We start from the raw sequence: 18,601 nt of genomic DNA, 5'->3' as shown, positions 1-18,601 counted from the left end.
AAATAAATCTTTATGAAGGTGGGTTAATATTTTTCCAAAGTTGTTCTTGTTCAACTGTCTTTTCAATTTTGAAATGTTCTCCAGATGATTTTTCTGATACTGTTCAAAAGACATGTTATATTTACAGTACGTATGTATTAAATCCTAAATATGTTTAGTCTTTTCTAGCTCTTCAAATGCTATGTTGGTTTTTTTGTTTGGCTCTTTTTTTAGTTAGGCTTTTAAGACGCTAAGACTTTTTGCATATTTTTATCAGAAACTGGCATCTCTGAGGTTTCTAGTGAACATTGAAAATTCAAAGGGATGTAGAAAACTCTTGTAAAAATAGTCTTTAACTTATTCTGGTTTTCTCATGATCATGATTACAGTATTTCAGGTCTAATTCCAGTTTCACTTTTTTTTTCTCACACTTTTAATTCATATAAATATGTACCTCAATGTGCTGTACGAGATTAAGCATTTTAAGATACCTGAATAACAGTTGCTTATAGTGGTTTAATACCCGATGATGGTCAACTTTTAGTGTGATTACAAGTAAAACCCAATGTAACGGCAATACTTTTGTCATTTGTTATGCTGTAATATAGGAAAAATTAGTTGTTTATTCCTTGCATTTTAATTAAATATTCTAACATGGAAATTACAAGGTATAAATATAAGGTTCTGTTTTTAAATGTTGCATATCTTGATTTAATAACGCTGAATGCATATATGGTGCACATTTTAATTGCAGACATGGTCATCAGAGAAATGGCATCTTCCTCAGGTCAGATATGTGATTGACCTTGATTTCATTGTGGCTTTTTTTGTATTTACTGTGGATTACATCTCTAACAAACAGAACCACTCAGCAGCTTTCATATAAACTCATGATTTAATAATAGATCCCTCTCCACATCTCATTTTTCTTTTACTTGCTTGAAACATTAAGGTTTACCATTTCAGCTACTGAATTATGCAAAGCTTTCTTCATCAGTTTGAAGCTTCCATTGTGAATGCTCCTGACTATCATGATTTCTTTCCTTTTCTTTTGCAGGTTTTACATTTTCACGTAGTTGTTAGAAAGCAGATAATCCTCTGTGCTTTCAGGTTCTTTATGTACCTTTTTATTTGTATTTCTTTTCACAGATGAAGATGATACTTCAGTTAGTACTCCACCAGCAGGTTAGGACCGTGGTAGTGCTTTGTGTGTGTATGTATGTATGTACTTTTCTCTTGACTATTAATGAAGAAAGAGCTCAAACCGTTAGACTGAACTCAGGCTAATTAGAGAAAAAGTTTCTTGAAGTGCCCTACATTAAATTGAACTCTGTTCAGAAGTACAAGACCTTCAGATAAGGTTCTTTCCGGTGCTGACTTGAGGCCTATGGAAGGACTGCCAAATAAAGGTAAAATATTGGTTTGCAGCTCTGAAAGCAACTCCCCTTGTCTTTTTTCTATCAACAGACATGGAATGCGTTTTTGAGGTTAGTCTTGAGAGAAAATTCCAGAATTAAAATTAAACAGATGCCTTATGAGTTCAGAAAAGTTTTATCCACATAATTATTTATCACCTCGCGTTAGGCCATAAGACCTACAACGTAGTTTGAACATACTACTCCAAGCTGTTGCTGCTAAGCTGGCAGATAAAATGCCTTTGGTTGCTGTCAGTAAAAGAAGAGCAACAGCACAGAGGTCCATCATGATTGATGTGACTTAGGCAGAATTTCTCCATTGCTTGTTTAATAAGATTTTAAAAAATAAACTGAATGAAACAGAGTTTTGAACACTAGAAAACACGTTGAAGTGTTTCAAGTGAAAAATATGCTTTATGTTTTACTCCCCTAAATGATCAAATTTTTGTTGATTTCTCCCAAAAAATAATTTGCATTTTTAACTTCGGCCTGAACACTATCTGTAAAGTCAGTGGCAGTACATTACAGTACTAGAGTACCTGATTGGTAAACACTAAATATATAAATAATATTGCAATCACAACCCCCTAAAATGTCATTTTAACTATCATTATTTTGCTCAACCTACATAAATAAATAGGATATTTAAATAATTCAAAGTACTATCCTCTCAGGTAAACATTGAACAAAATAAATTTGTCTATTTTCTGGAACTACACAAGTCATGAAAAAACATTGGCCTCATGGAATCCTTCTAAACATGAACTACTACAAGGAAAACTTGAATGGGAATTTAACTTAACTAATTTACATTTTCTAGAGAAAGGGGAAAAGATTTCCCAGTTTTTTTCTTAGCTCTTCACTTCCTTTTTCTGGTATTCAAGTAGTTCCTCATGGGTATGTTCTTAAATATCTAGTCTAGTCTTCTTGCATGAAGAATTAATGCTCTTTAAATCTCAGTGAGGTTAGGCTGTGATCTCTGAGCTGGTGTCATCTAAATTGCTCTTCCCTTTCAGATGGGATGTCTAAGCCAGCAGAAAGAAAAGATTCAGGTGAGATCTCCTGATAAACATGATGAAGCCCTCCAAAATTAACTAATACAATTATTCTTAATACTTTAAGTCTTAAAGACAATATTGATTTTTGTTTTCATTGTTTATACAGCCTCAAACTATAGCTGTGGAAATGTTTTTAAGTATCAAATCAAATAGGTTTCTAGCAGCTAAATAAGGAGTGAGAGACAGCTCTGCTGTACAAGACAGGACATGTATCAGTATTTTACACATACATACATACCTATCTATCTATACTTACTTCTATATAGATAGATACGCAGCTATTGCCTTCCTCCTCAGCCTACAGGGTGACAGTGGCTTACCTGAATCCCACACACAGGCCCCAGGAGACTGTAGGAGAATGGCTTCTTCTCACAGCTCAAAGGACGGTGGGAAAAACTTAGGAAGTCATAACCTCTTTCTTCCTACCCTGGCAGGTAACGCATACTACACCCACTTTTGTGGTTTCAGGATTTGCAGCCTCTGGAACAAAATGAGCAGCAGGTATTTCAACCATGGTTATTGACCTGGCATAGCCGTCTATGCCAGCCCCCTGAGCCAACGTCAACCCACGTTTTGTTCTGTTTGTTTAATAAATAGGAAAATGTTAATATCTAAAGGTGATGATAATATTTAGGTGTTATTTTATGTGGTACCGAATTAATGACTCTATGTAAGCTTCTTCCTTTTATTAATATCCTTTTTCCATTTCACCCTGTGATGTGTTAGGTTACTGCATGTGACCAGGTCCTGTACCGAGCAGTGTCACCTCATTCTATTCATACCAGTAACTATCATTTGTTCTTACGTTGTTTCCATATACTACCATGTTATACTGGCATAATCTAAACATGCAGATTACAGAGAGAGTATATATAGATGTGCATCTATATATATATTTGTGTTCATGTATGTCTGTATATATGTTTTCATATATGTGTATATACATGTGTGTATATACATGAATGTCTTTACCTGTAATATTGTACAAGCAAACATACACAGATGTGTTAGGTACACCACCCATAATTCACTGAAAGATTGAAAGGCAAAGATTTCCTAGCAAAGCAATCTAGCATTTCTGTATCTTTTAAAAATTCCTAAAAGAGTATGGGATAATCAAAACAGTTTGGTTGCATTTCCCATTGTTGTCACAAGTTGCATTGAATTCATGAGTGATGGAAATCTTCATGAGTTAAAAAGGTTCCTGTAGCAGTAACCTCTACAATTCTGACTTCAGGAAAATGATTTTTTACAGAAAATACTGAGCAGGGAAAGGAACTTTTAATTTCAAGACCAGGGTTTGACTAAGGGAGAAGTGTTGTGTGGCTGGTTCCTCATTTATGCTAGTTATGAAACCAAAATGAAAAGGGCATTGGATACGCTATAAAAATCTGCCTTCACTTCTGAAACAAGAAGCTCAAGTGGAACAAGGGAGATGCAGCTCTGAGTTGAAAGAGACCAATAGCTTTGTTAATTATAGCTGTACACTTCCACATTTGCTCTGCTCTTCACTACTACCATGGCAACAATGGCTTTACTCAGTTTCCCCTGTGCACTGCAATAACTCCTCAGAAAAAGGAGATGTGGCATTTGGATTCCGCAAGTTCTTGTTTGGAAAATGGGACACATGCTTTGCCTTTCTGCAGAAATGGAGCAGGCAGCAGACAGAAGATTGCTGCCTTGCTTTCCCTGTCTTTTCTATTCAGAATCAGCTTTGGCAATGGTGTTTCATGTATTTTGCCTGAGATATAACTGCATAGCACAAAGCCAGGACTGCTCAGATGAGCAGAAAGACCAGAAATGAACAGCTGTGCTAAGACTGTTTTCTGCCCTGGGAAACTGCTCACTTGCTGCTCCTCTCAGTACGATTGCTCCTTTTCAGTTCCAAAATCCCAATGTCGAGAAGAGAATATGCTATGTCTGAACACATAATACAATCATTTCCATCTGACAAACTTTTTCTGTAGGACACCAGTCAATGCACATGGCAGGATACAGCATTGACTGATCCCCAACTTTCTGTTTCTATCATGGTAGAAAAGAACAAGGTTCAACAGTAAGCTTCATCGCTGCCTTATTTTAAGGACAAAGAATAAAAAATAGCTTGTACAATTGACTGAGTTTGGGTTTGAGAGAGACCCACTGACACTGCACATCATATGTGGTTTTTTGTGCTTATAGCTGTTTGTGTTTTCAGAACCTCTATCTCTTCTGAAAAACAAAGAGCTGACCTTTGTGCATTTCCTCCGTAAAGCACTCATGGTTGAATGCTGGTGCCATTCAAGTTGCTCAGTACTCATCTTGGCTGATCAGGTTCCCCTCTCTTCCTCCCTGATAGTTTCATTTTCTGTCACCACAGAGGTAGCATTCTTGCAGGAACTGTACACAATGTGACAGCCAAGCAGTGGATGTCAGGGTGAACAAAAACTTACATATCTTTCAGGACATCTGAAGAGAAAGGTAATAGGGTTAGAGAGTTCAGTAAGTTCAGGTAAGTATATTTTAGAGGGAGGAAAACCTACTCAGATGATTAACATTTCCCTCTCTCTCTGCATCTTAGTATGGTCTATTGGAGAAGGAGCTCCAGAAGAATCAGAAAAACGCGATGATTCCCAAATGTCCACTCTATTCGTTGAAAAACCTCAGAGCGGTTCAGTGAGCGTTGGTAAGTGCTTAGAAACAAAATCAAAAGCCACTCACATTGAGACAGGGACTGAGGCAGAGGCAGGAAAGGTATGGGCAGTTCTTGTAACACTCAGCTTCTACCCTCAGCTGAAACAGATTGTAGTTGGATGTGAACTTTACTTCTCAAAGAGAAGCAAAAACCAATTGTTTAATTCAAGACAAGCTCAAAATCTAATAGTTTACTAAGCACAATGGGTAAGAGGTATAATTTCTGGAGAAGAGAGCTGGTTATTGTAATGCTATTGGCTGTACTGTCATTGACATGTCAGGAAGATCTACCCAAAGGCCCGCAGCACAGCTTTAAGATTGCCAGGTCAACCTCTGTACACTACAGCTGTGTGTAAATTAGCAAGTAGACTAATAGGAGCAGCTCTGCAGGGAAGCTGATAGGGTCACCCCCACTGTAACCATTCTGGGGGATGTGCTCTGAACTAGCACTGGTTTAGTCCAGTGGACCTATGACCAGCTGGAGCACAGCTGGCAAACACTCAAAGCACATCTGTGATTTTAATTTCACCCTAGAGGAATCAAGTTCAAGCACTGTGAGGACTTTCCATATTGTGAACCAGAGCACAGTAAATGGGGATGGTTAGGAGGTTCCCTTCCAAACTGCACTCCTTACCCATACTATCATGGTAAGGTAGCTGCATCCTATGCAGGGTAGGAGCAATGGTGAGAAGTTCAGTACAGGATATCTATGTCTGTCCTGCACTTGGATACACTAAGTGGTCAGATGGAGGGTGGGGTGGGGTGCGTTTATGCATGCCTATTATTTTTATCAGTTTCTGAGTATAAAATTGTCATTTGGGGAGAATATAATTAGAAAATAAATGTAAGGAGTTATTCTTCCCTGGAGCACATGAGTATTAGAATGGAAACTCAGAAGGGACTGGGAAGTGATGTTCTGAAAATTAAGGTAACTTCTATTATTCCCAAATTATTGTTTAGAGAAGGCTCTTCCCCTCTCTTCTCAGCTTAAAGAATTGATAATAGAAATGCATGAAGAGCTCCAGGCTTTCTTTTCCAGACTGGAGTTTATTCATGTTACAACTGCTTAGTAGCCTAGGCATACCTGTTCTTGTTTTAGGTAAGGAAATCCAAATATTGGGAACAATTTACCCACAAGAGCATGAAGTTTTGCCTTGTCATGGTTTAAACCAAGCCACACATCTCGTTCACTCACTCCCCCCCCCCATTTTCTCCCTCTTTCTTTCCTCCCCCCTCCCCTCTCCCTGCTCCTGGAGGGGTGGGAGAAGAATCTAGAGAATGTAGCTCCCAAAGGTTGAGATAAGAACAGCCCAGTAACTAAGGTATAACATAAACCACTGCTGCTACCACCAATGATAATAACAATACGAGAAAATAACAAGAGAAGAGAATACAATATCACCACCGAATGAGTTCGACCTCCCTGAAGAGAGCCCGTGCCCTTCCGGGTAACTCCCAGTTACCTCCCTGGGCATGACGTGCTGTGGTATGGAATACCCCTTTGGCTAGCTTGGGTCAGGTGTCCTGTCTCTGCTTCCTTACAGCTTCCCCTCGTCCCTGGCACAGCATGAGACTCACAAAGTCCTTAGTCAGAGTAAACACTACTTAGCAACAGCTAAAAACATTGGTGTTATCAGCTCTGTTCCCAAGCTGAAAGTCAAAACACAGCACTGCACCAGCTACTAAGGAGAAAAACTGACTGCTACTGCTAAACCCAGGACATGCCTCAACTAATTTATCCTGCTTCTCAGTGTCTCAAGGTACACGTCAACATGGGCAGAAGGATTCCAGACCCCAAATCATTAATCTCTATAAGACTGCAGTACTTCAATAGCCTGTGTGACTCCGATTCTTACTGTCATGGTAGAGCAAGCAGATGGAGACTGGATGGAGCAGTAGTAAAAGAAACTTGTACAGATGTGACTACACATTCCTCAATGACTGCATTATTTTTTTTTTCTTTTCAAAAGGTGGGAATATTACATTTATAGCCAAAGTAGAAGCCAAAGATCTCCTGCGAAAGCCAAATGTTAAGTGGTTCAAAGGAAAATGGATGGACCTGGCCAGTAAAGCAGGGAAGCACCTGCAGCTGAAAGAGTCATTTGAGCGTCACACTAAGGTGTGTCTTTGCTTTTCTTTCTTAATGGGGCAAAGCTCCAAAGAGAGCTTAAAGGTCAGCTTAAGACAACAGGTAGAAATTCAAGAGCAGTGGTTTCTAACTCTGCCTTTTCCATGCAGTTTTCAGGGATGATCTCTGACCCTGCTTAGAAGCAGAATTTTCTGCTTTCCCCACTAAGGACAAGTAGTGGTGGAGAAGACAAAGTTTTCCATTGCCATTTCTGGGTTGCAGTTTCTTTCCAGAGCCCTTTATTCAAGTTATTCCTTGCTCCCGGTTTAGGTCTGAAAGACTAATCCTTTAACCTCTACTTTGTGCAAATGTAACCCTCACATTAATGAACAATGATGTTTGATTTTTAGATTCACACATTTGAGATGCATATCATTAAAGCTAAAGAAAACTACGCAGGGAACTATCGCTGTGAAGTGTCTTATAAGGACAAGTTTGATAGTTGCTCTTTTGACCTTGAAGTTACTGGTAAGACTCCATTTGTGTCTGTAAGGCTTTATAAAGACATTTTTTTTTTAACCTGAAATGCCACCTAATTTTGTTCAGAAACTTTAAATGAAGCAATGCTTACAATGAACTTTTTTAGCATAGTGCTCAAGGAATTTTCTAAAGTGTCTGCAACTTATTGTTTAAATGAACACTGGGATAGATAGCATGTGAGACATTTGCGCAAAAATTAGGAAAGTTGGCGGATAAAACTAGTACTGAATTCAAGTCAGGCTCTGGCACACAAGACAAAGAGCTAGGCTTAGGCTATTCAGAAAGGCTCCATCTGGCAGCATCTGAACAGAGGGACATGGAGTGCTCGTGGCTTGCCAGTGCTTTGCACTCTGATCAGTCATGGTATGATCATACTACAGAAAGCTATTTCTTTCACTCTTCATCAAAGTAAAGACTAATAAAACGTGGAGAGCACTGGAGAGCAGTGCCTTTGTCTACTTCTGTGTTGTAAAAGGTCTTACTCTGGCAAACCTCAACACACAGGATTATCTTTTCCTTTGAGAGCAGTTCTGCCAGCACAACAGTGCACACATACCCGCATGAGCAGACTGAGAAAGATGGATGTCTTCCAAAATTCCAGGACCAGCAGTCAGAGGACAAACTAGTTGTTTACCCTTATAAACATGCCTACCAAATGGTCTAAACCAGACTGTTCACCAGTCAGGGGAAGCCAGTCACAGTTAAGGGGGCATTTGGCAACTGACTGACAGCCTGAGGGGCATAGGTAAGTGTGTATTCAGAGGTCAGCAAGGCAGAGGCCAACCTGGCTGCATCCATTCCCTGGCTATGGATCACCATTTAATCTGATTCAGTCTTGCACAAATAGATAATTCACACGAGAGGGATTCATCCTTGCACTGAGGGTCAAAATTAGTCAGCAGCTGCAGAGAGGACTGTTTCTTTCTTCTGATGCTGAGCATACTGAGAAAGTGCAAGACGCCACCAGGAGAGAAAACATAGGGAATGGGAAAACAAAAAGGCCAAAGCCTGTGTATAGGCAGGAAGGGGATCAGAGAGAAGCACCACTGAGAGAGATCTATGCAGAACTACAAAAAGTAGTTTAGAGAAATGCATTAACTAAACTTAGCTTAGCATTGAACAGCTTTGCATTTATCAGAACTTACTGCCAAAGCAGCAGCACAAATGGTGGTCATTAAGCAGGACACTGAGCAAATTCCATATGACAAGTTGCACTGATTGCATAAATTACATTAATTTCAAATTAAGTTTTTAATTCCTGTATTACTGTTATTTCATAGAGTCTTCCCAGGCTGCCCAATCCATTGACATCAGATCTGCTTTCAAAAGAAGGTAACTTCGTACAGTGGTTCTATGAAGCTCCTCAGTAATGGATGCTGGTAGTATGCATAGAACTCACATCAGTCTTGGCAGGAAATTGTATCAAGTGCTTTAAGAAATTTTGTTTGTAAGTAAAGGTTAAGGAGGTGGGGTTTAGGGTAGTTGGTAATGAGCAGAATGAATTTGATAACAACACGTGTACAGTACATATGATATTATAGACTCCACTGTGAAACTACAGAATCGTTGCTTTAAGGGAATATGGACTATTTAAGGCAATTAAATGGTTCTTTTTCTAGAGGTTTTTAAAATTTTATTTTCATTCACTAAAATATTCTATTATGTTTCCTGAAAGCTGTCCGTGACAATATGAAAGTTCCTGGCCTCAGTCCTTGAAAGCAGAGAGGAAATTCACACTGATTTCAAGGAGATAGGATCTGGCTTTATGTTATTGTACTGTAAAAAGCTGTGTAATAGGGCCATCATTATGGGAAAACTATAATATATTGCAGTGGATGTAAGATAAAAGCATTGTGTCTCAAGTTTTGTTATCTATTCAAAATAGTATAGATGTTTTTATATATTATTGAAAAAATTGTTTTCAAGGACAGAAATATTCAGAATGAAAATGTTTTACAAACATTCAGAGCATAAACAAAATTTGTTAATTTATGCATACAAGCAAAGCTGTGATTCAGAAGTAACTGCTTTTGTTTAGAGGGGTTTGATTTAAAGAGTAAATGCAGAAGATAATACATTCAAGGTGCACTCCTTTCTTCAGCATATCTTAAAAAACCTGCAACATCCATTCTGCACAAGCGGATGAGGATATCTAAGTACTTTCTGACTATCGATGATTACCTTGCATGCAAAATCTGGGATGAAATACTGGCATCATTTGACCTAACATTTGCAGGACTTTGCCCTTTTTACAAATATTAAAGGCATTTCTTTAGTCTATATGTGCTTTATAAGGTATTACTTCTTAAGGTCACATTATAGAAAGAAATGCACCTTCACAGGACTGTGATTCTGGCCATAAAATATGTATGATGTACTATTTCTTTGGTTTTTAATTGATTTCTATTTTCATTTAGAGAAAGGCTAAATCTTAAGTGTAATGCATCAGTATTTGTCACAGCTATGCATTGTCAAAAATACCAGCTAGCAATGCAAATCTTTGTTTTACTTTCAAAGAAAAAGATCAGCACAAACCCTTTGTTTTCATACACATACACTATGGAAATGAGAAGAAAAGCTCGTTGTGTTGACTAGCTTACATTTATTTGTTACTGAAATCTAACACAAATCATGGCAAATTTATGTATGCCGTTACAAAAATTTGTCATCAAAGTATAATAACAAGCAATACAAACCTTTGTGTTATTTTTCACAAGTGCCCAAGGAAACAGAATTTGTGTGAAAAAGGATACAAGTTTGTGTTGATTTATACAATTTGTGTGTCTGGACAGAGCCTTGGATGACATGGTCTAGTGTGAGATGTCACTGCCCATGGCAGGGGGTTGGAACCTGATGATCTTAAGGTCCTTTCCAATCCTAATCATTCTATGATTCTATATGAGACATATAGAGCATTTGCAATGTGTGTTGTCTAGAGTGTTTGCAATGTGTGTTGTCTAGAGTGTTTGCAATGTGTGTTGTCTAAGTCTTATTGTATTAAACAAAGATTTGATCTTTTTCTATTAATAACAGCGGTGAAGGACAAGAAGATGCAGGAGAACTTGACTTTAGTGGTCTCCTGAAACGTAGGTGAGAACCAAGTGATGCAGTGAGCAGGTGTGGATTGCAAACCATTAGGTTCGCACACAGAAAGAGTCAGGTGTAGCATTAATAACTTCTTAAGAATTTTCTTACCTTTCATTTTTTTCAGTGTTTCTAACTATCAGTCTCATAGTATGATCTGCAAATGTTTAATTAACTGTACCTTTAAGTGTGCAGAAAACAAACCTCAGATTTGAGTGCACTGGATAAAAAGTGAGCCACAACCTAAAGAGACCAATAACATTTCATTTACTTGCTATTTCTTTTGTGTTTGCATGGAGAGTAGAGGGGGACAACTTCCTACACTGGGATGAGCAGTTCAGAAAATTGAGTCTGGTGCAAGAGTAAAAAATGCAAGAGTTAAATTTACCTCTTTGTATACATCTTAATGTGGTTTTATAAGCATCCTGATATGTAAAATCATATATCATGATTTCAAACCATAGAAATTGATATTACTTCTTTGAAGCTTTCAATATGTGTACAAAAAAGTTCAGTGGTGTTTTACCCAACTTAAATGTTGGGACAGAGAAAAACTTGGATGTGTGTTTCTCTAGTTTGCCTTGAAAATATGGTGTTATGATAGTTACGCCTCCAGCTACCTCAGATCTTAAACAGAGTTTAGTCTTTTAACAGGTCAAGATTGTTAATTTGTTATTTTTAAAAATTTATCACAGAAATTCTATATGCCACAGAAACCGATGGCAGCTGACCACAGAAAATTCAAAAAGGAACTAGAGCCTTTATCTCATCTACCACTAGTTACATAAAAAGTTAACGATGGGCCCATGGGCTATCATAGTGAGGACAGTATTTAAGTAAATAAAGCAAAAAGGAAAGGCTGAAGGAATAAGTAGGCAGTGAAAAGATTACCTGAACCAATTCATATCCACCAGGTCTTTGGTTTTTAATCTTCTCATCCCTAATTAGGATCTTCAGTTTGACTTTTTATCGTGCTAACACAACTTACCATGAGAGTTCTCCTGACTGCCTGTGGGATGTAACAGAATGTTGCATGTAACAGGTCTTGGTGTTTTTGTGGAAAGAAAATTTAAGAGTCATTATCACTTCACTAACAAGAACTCACAAGTTTTGTAAGAAAAATACTGTATAGCCCTATAAACATAGTATGCCTATTGTGTGGTGAATGGGCAAAGCAAACTTCTAGTTTTTAACACCATTATTTGATACTGGTCAAATTGGTTCATCACCTCCTTGCTCCAGGGACTGACATGCAACCTCATAATTCTGAGCTTAATTGAATAAGATTGCTAAATATATTAGGTAGTAATATCCATTTTTTATGAAGCCAAATACACGTTTTCATTTCATTTTTTCAAAAGGCAATGTTGCAGGTATATTCATTCTCTTTTTTATGCTTATATCACCAAGGAAAGAGATAGAACTTTTCACCTATGGTGCATAATACTTGAAACATGTTTTTTTTAAAAGACCTAAATGCATAGAGTCTATATACTGCCTATTTTTAAATTTCGTGCTGGTCTTGCAGGAAGACAAACGAGTTCTTATCCTAGCAAGCTACTCTGTAACTGGCTATGCTTCGTCAATGCAACGGATCAGTAACAGCATGAAATTCCAAAAGGCATAAGATCTCAAAAACACTCAAACATTTAGGTCCTTTTTTAAAAAAAGTACATTTTTCAATGAAATGCACAGTTTTGGGGAAAAGATCTAAAAGTGATTTTGTGGAGAGGTAGGTCTGATAGGTCTGCTTAGGAAATATCAAGCGTTACTTGCCCATTACACACAGCAGAAACAGCATCGTGGTCTCAAAACAAAGTTGGTTTGCTCTATTTGCTCTCCAGTTACACAAGAGGAAAAAAGAATCTGGAATTACTTATTTCTAGATGGTTGAAAATCAGGATATTCTAACTGATCCTTATTCTCAGCTACTGCCCTATTTAAAGGGGTATGTGATCCTGATTCCCGTTGAGTGTACTCCTCCTTAGCACGGACAGGCATTGCATGGCAAACAGACAGACGTTGGGGAGGAGAATGACATAGGCGTGTCGGATTTTATATATGTTTGCAAGCTGATCTTGACTTGCTACCATGCAGAAGGAATCTCACTGAAACACCAGTGTTTGCTACACAGTCACCCTCCAGAAAGCATAAACACAGATAAAAGTAAAAGGAAAGAAACATAAAATTACATACCCATAATTGTCTACCAGTAATTCTAAGATAACAATGTAAGTATTTCAAAGATTCCTCAGTGAGACACTTTTTTCTTTTTTAAAATAACACTGGCATATTATGAAAACTAATAAAAGCTATGGATTAAACAGCAAAGTGTTTTCCATAGTTTCTCATCCAGCAACGCAGAGATTCTCAGGGACCCCCTGTGCTGTTTTTGTATACATTAAAGAAAATTCTCAATCTGGCTTGACAGAGCTCTGTTCTAGCAGCATCTTATCCCAAAGTTCAGTCATTTCTTATTTCTCAAATATTTATTTCATTGCTCTGTTCTCGAAAGTGCTGACAAAGTAGATCAAATCAGAATGATCCTGGTCTGATCTTAATGAATTTATAGGAAAATGAAGTCTGCTCCAATTCCTGGATTGTTCTAGCGGTTCACATTTTTTTGAGCTAAACTGTCAATCTCAGAAATTATAATTTTGTTTAGGATGCTTCCATTGTTCTCTCGTTTAATGGCTGCCATTGTGAAAATAATTCTACTTCTCTTTATTGGCTGTCTTAGCTTGGAGTTGCAGGTAGTAAAATCGGTATTGAATCTTCTGTGTAAAGGTGATGCCTCACACAGGCCTCTGAAAACACTTCCTGCTCTTAAGACTGAGATAAACATGGAAGTCAACAGATCCATCTTGCAAGTCCAAGCTGGTGTGGATTTCTCCAGTTCTTATCCATATGCCAACTTCAAGTAACTGAGAAGCGCTGGTGTAACTACAGACCCAAATTCCCTTGGATTTCAACGTCCTTTCATTAGTCACCCCAGCAGAAGCTACAGGGACTTACGATTTGAAAGCCTATTTATATAGTTAAGAAATGTACAGATTAGACTCAGGTATCAGTGATGCCATCATAAATTATTACTGATTCCATTAAAGTTACAACAGATAAAAGCTATTTAAGTGGGATTTACCCATATGGTATTACAGTGCTATATTTTCACTGTTGTGTTTTGTTGGGTATTTTTTTAATAATAATGAAGCAATATAAAAACTCATAACTGATTACACCAGAAAAGGCCAAATTTTACCTTGAAGAAGTATAAAGAAATGTGTGAATGTCATTCTGAGCTATTCAACTCACATCAAATGAAATAAAAAAATATGATGGCAGCCTTCAAATTTTGATCAAAGCGCTTCTAACTTTACTGTAGATCCAGCTTCACCTTTTTTATGGTGTGATAAAGCCTCACTAACTCTTCTCCCATACTTTTATCTTGCTACTGTTAGGGAGGTTAAACAGCAAGAGGAAGAACCTGAAGTAGATGTGTGGGAGCTCCTGAAGAACGCTAATCCCAGTGAATATGAGAAGATTGCTTTTCAGTATGGTATCACTGACCTGAGAGGCATGTTAAAGCGTCTGAAGCGCATGCGCAGGGAAGTGAAGAAGAGCGCAGGTATGGATAAGGCAGAATATTCTGATGTTCAGTAGTTAAACGAGCATCCACCTTAAAAAGCCAAACTTGCTTCATTCCCACATAAAGGGGCTTGCACACTACAACTCAAGCTTTATTACTGGAAGGAGTTAAGCAGAGCTACTAGCTTGAAACTGGTCAGAATAGTCAGATCTGCATAGCTTTACATTTATTCTAATGTTTCTAGAAAATAAACTGATTCATGTAGACTACTTTATGAATATAGACATAACATTGTGTGCATGTATTCTGACAGCTTTGATGAGATTTGTGCAGTGTCATTTCAGCATTCATATTCTTGTTATCTGATTTCCTTTTATAATAATATTTGGTTTCCACAACAGCTTTTGCCAAAGGTCTTGATCCTGCATATCAGGTGGACAAAGGAGGTAAAGTAAGGTTCATGGTGGAGCTCGCAGATCCAACAGTGGAACTCAAGTGGTATAAAAATGGCCAAGAAATACGACCAAGTGCAAAGTAAGTGGCTTTATTGTATGGAAGCAATAAAATGAGTACACATGTATTTCCTTGGCAGGTCTCTTTTCCCAGGTTGCACCAATTTTATTTCTGAATTTCATTATATGTGCAAAGTATGGTACACTGTTCATGACCCAGAGAAGTCTACTAAATGTTAATGCTAAATGTTAAAGCAGATTGTCTCCTTTGCCTCAAGTGAAAAGAATTAAAGATCCTCAACAAAAAAAAATGAAGCCATATCCTACTTGGTAGTTTTTAAAATATCGGGAACCACTGTGAGTAAATAAATCACTTGTCCTCACTCAGATGTCTGAAAGGTCAGAATCTCTCTATGGTACTTGGATTCTAAGAGGAAGGATGTTTAATAGAAGCTGCTTCATCATCTGTATCACCTTTATACTGGTTTGTGCTCTTGCTTTATCTACAAGAAGTGTTTTTTCAGGTGCACACACTTGAGTACAGGTAGAACAACGTCTGGAAGATGAGCTCAGTCCCTAGGATGGGCACAACCAGCTTTTAGAGCCTGGTGCAGAAAATCCCATTCCACAGTCAGACACAGCTAGGAATGATGGCGTGCAACCAGTAATGCACAACAATGTAATGTTTAAATGTTTCTCAGCAGCACAAAATCCTAGCACCTTTTTCCTCTCATCCTGCGAAAAAATAGAAATTAGCAAAAGCCCTCTTACAAAGAAGGGGCAGATTTCCTTCATTCAATTGCTGCAAAAGTCAGTGAAGGATTTTGATTAATATTCATAGTTGACAAAAAAATGTATAATGATCAGGATACGTTTTCTTTAGCCCCTATATCTGCCATGAGCAGTTCAGAAGTGTCTTGCAGGCAGCTATATGGATACCTCTCCAGTAGAAGGACCTGGATTGAATGTTTTGGTGTGTCTCTACCAGGCTGCTGAAGCAGCTGTCAGATGCTAATGAGCTTTGGTCATTACAAAACCTGGAGCAGATCAAAATCGGTGACAGAAAGGTGAAAGGCTCCATATCCCATTACCAAAACCCCCTATCCCATTACTGATCTCTTGTGCCATCTGGCCTACCCATAATACTAACTTCTTAACTTCAGCTATTATTATACTTCACAAAAATGTTAAGAGTGTTGGAATGAGGATGGTGTCCTGTTACTGGTTATTTTCATCTTCACTCATCTAGAGTTTCAGACTCCTTCAAGGCCTGCTCTTCTATTTTTATTTATTTATTTTTTCATATCACCTAAGCCTGGGATTTTCCAACAAACCAGAAGCCAGAAGACACTCGTTGTCTCTTTACACCATAACTCTTTTTGCCAAAAGCTGTTTGATAGCTCTGTTGTATCTTGGAAATTACTTCCCAGGGCAATTTTTCCTGTTCTTTGTAGAATACAAGATTCCCACCTCTAATAATCCCTAAAGTGCTTTTGTACATAAAATGAAAGAGGACCAGCAGTTTTGCTAATTTACCTTTGCTGCATTCCTGTTTAAACAGATACATTTTTGAGCACAAGGGTAACCAGAGAATTTTATTCATCAATAATTGTACGATGGCAGATGATGCTCGCTACTATGTAACAGCTGGTGATGAGAAATGCTCCACAGAACTATTTGTGAGAGGTAACTATGTCAGCTTGCTCCTATTTTATCTGCTGTAACTCACGGTGGCTTTTTTGGCTGCAACAGAAATTAGCAGGGATGACCCTGTTCAGTAGACTTCTGTATTCGCGTTAGCAGCTCTTAGGAGCACTGAGCATTTCTGTGATCCCTGGCCATTGCTTTCCTCACCCTATATTTAGTAATTTAGAGGAAACCCTGAAATGGGACTACGGTTGATTTTATACTGTGCATTGGGATCTAACGAGGCTGTAGCCTCTTTCATATCTTTAAAGCCATTTTGGAGAATAGCTTGTCATAGTGTTACCTTTCCCTAACATCACACTTAAGTACATGCTGATACTCTTGGTCCAACTGATCTGTTTCAAGTACCCTCAGATTAGGCTCTCTAGGAGTTAGTTTTCATTCCATCTGCACAGATTTAAGGAAAGACTCTACCAAAACCATGAATAGATGGCCATTTCTTCACCCTTCCTACAGTGATGACAGTTACTAGTAATATTCATGGCACAACAAAACAAAGAGAAAAGCCAAACTTACAGTGAGAGAAAAAAAATCACCAAATATTTCAGAAAACAATTCAAGATAACAAATCACATTGCCCCTATAAATATCATAGGATAACTTGTACAGTCTCTTGCTAGTAAGTAGACTTGAGTTTTGACAGCAAGAATGGATTAAACCAACCAGGCCACAGTGTTATGTCATCAGGTCATCTTAATGTGCATAATGGGCTATAGGAGCTAATGCAAATACAGCCTTATGAGAGGGTTCTGTGGGAGACGAGTGGGAAATGTCAGCTTCTCTTTATATGCTTGGACAAACTATCAATAAAACAGGATGCAAGGCAGGAATTAACCTGAACAAATGTTATTTTTTAATTTGTCACTTTTCCTACTCACATCTTCATGAGGAATGACTTTTCAAAAGCAGAAAAAGTTGCACGGAGACTAATATTAGAATTTTAAATTCGCATTGTATTCCATAGCATGATATTGAAAAGCTCTTTCACTTAGCTTTCTCTCTCAGATTGTAATTGAGTAATTTATTCTTTCCAAAGATCCTCCGATTTTGGTGACCAAAGGTCTGGAGGATACCAGTACCTATGTTGGTGAACGAGTAGAACTGAGCTGTGAAGTGTCTGAGGAAAACGCAAATGTGAAATGGTAAGCCACACTTTGAACACATACTGTTTTACTTGAGAATAAGCCCCAGATTATTTGAATTGTTGGCAAAAATGGGGACAGCTTTCTCTATACCAGTAAGCCTGAGAATTGTTAAGTAAATCTCAAGAAAACATTGTTGAAAAGCAATGAAAATGTTTGTTGAAACAAACAAATGCTGTTTTAAAATGGCAAAACTATCCTTACAAATTCATGGATGAGTTTGTTTAGCATTTTCTTGTGCATTAAGTCTTATAAAGTTTTCTCTGGAAGTTTCAGTTTACGGGAGTCTTATTTGCACGGGAATTCTACTGGAAAAATAATCATTCTTTGTTTCCATTAGGTTTAGAAATGGTGTAGAACTTAGCGATGATCCTAATTCACGGTATCGAATCAAGGTTGAGGGCAAAAAACACACTTTGGTCATAGAGGAAGCTGCGAAAAATGACAATGCAACTTACTCAGTAATGACAACTGGAGGCCAATCAGAAGCTAAGCTTTCGGTTGATTGTAAGTATCACCCATCTTGCTTTTAAGTTCGTATGTCAAAGCCTTTTCCTGGGGGTTTAAAGGGAGACTTAACTCCATACCAGTATTTCTGCAGCAAATCCAGAACAGTAACTCTCCTTTAGACTCTGGAGTAACAGGCAGTGAACTAGTCCTGGTCCTGGTTGAAAATTTTCTGTAACACCATTAAGATGGAAACCCAAGCTACCCATCCAAATATACAATAGGTCAACAAAGTGAAATCTTCAAGCAAAGTATCCACCTTCCTTTAATCCTTTCAGATTTTCACAGGAAAGCCAAACCATGGCTTTTAAATCAAAATCAGGGGAAAAAAAGTATGTTGGAAAAAATAAGCAGTTCTGCAACTGGGAATACTGCTCAAAAGCATCAGTG

General features: G+C 37.9%; 1 protein-coding gene across 3 annotated transcripts in view; it reads left to right on the top strand.

Moving 5' to 3' along the window:
• The first annotated feature begins 735 nt into the window (after positions 1-735).
• The window catches only part of MYBPC1 (myosin binding protein C1), a 48,233-nt gene continuing 30,367 nt past the window's right edge, over positions 736-18,601 (top strand). Inside the window, exons 1-13 of one of the 3 annotated variants that reach the window (XM_065665132.1) lie at positions 736-766; positions 1,129-1,164; positions 2,411-2,446; positions 5,013-5,117; positions 7,096-7,244; positions 7,604-7,721; positions 9,014-9,065; positions 10,767-10,823; positions 14,276-14,442; positions 14,805-14,937; positions 16,417-16,541; positions 17,599-17,704; positions 18,045-18,211. In XM_065665132.1, coding sequence (XP_065521204.1) covers positions 736-766; positions 1,129-1,164; positions 2,411-2,446; positions 5,013-5,117; positions 7,096-7,244; positions 7,604-7,721; positions 9,014-9,065; positions 10,767-10,823; positions 14,276-14,442; positions 14,805-14,937; positions 16,417-16,541; positions 17,599-17,704; positions 18,045-18,211 — 1,282 coding nt within the window. Of the gene's footprint in view, positions 767-1,128; positions 1,165-2,410; positions 2,447-4,960; positions 5,118-7,095; positions 7,245-7,603; positions 7,722-9,013; positions 9,066-10,766; positions 10,824-14,275; positions 14,443-14,804; positions 14,938-16,416; positions 16,542-17,598; positions 17,705-18,044; positions 18,212-18,601 lie in introns of those variants that run through there. The other 2 variants (XM_065665133.1, XM_065665134.1) reach the window with 2 other exon arrangements.

Source organism: Lathamus discolor, chromosome 1 (assembly GCF_037157495.1).
Source record: "Lathamus discolor isolate bLatDis1 chromosome 1, bLatDis1.hap1, whole genome shotgun sequence".
In the NCBI taxonomy this organism is placed as follows: domain Eukaryota; kingdom Metazoa; phylum Chordata; class Aves; order Psittaciformes; family Psittacidae; genus Lathamus; species Lathamus discolor.
This window is presented reverse-complemented; position numbering and strand designations above follow the sequence as displayed.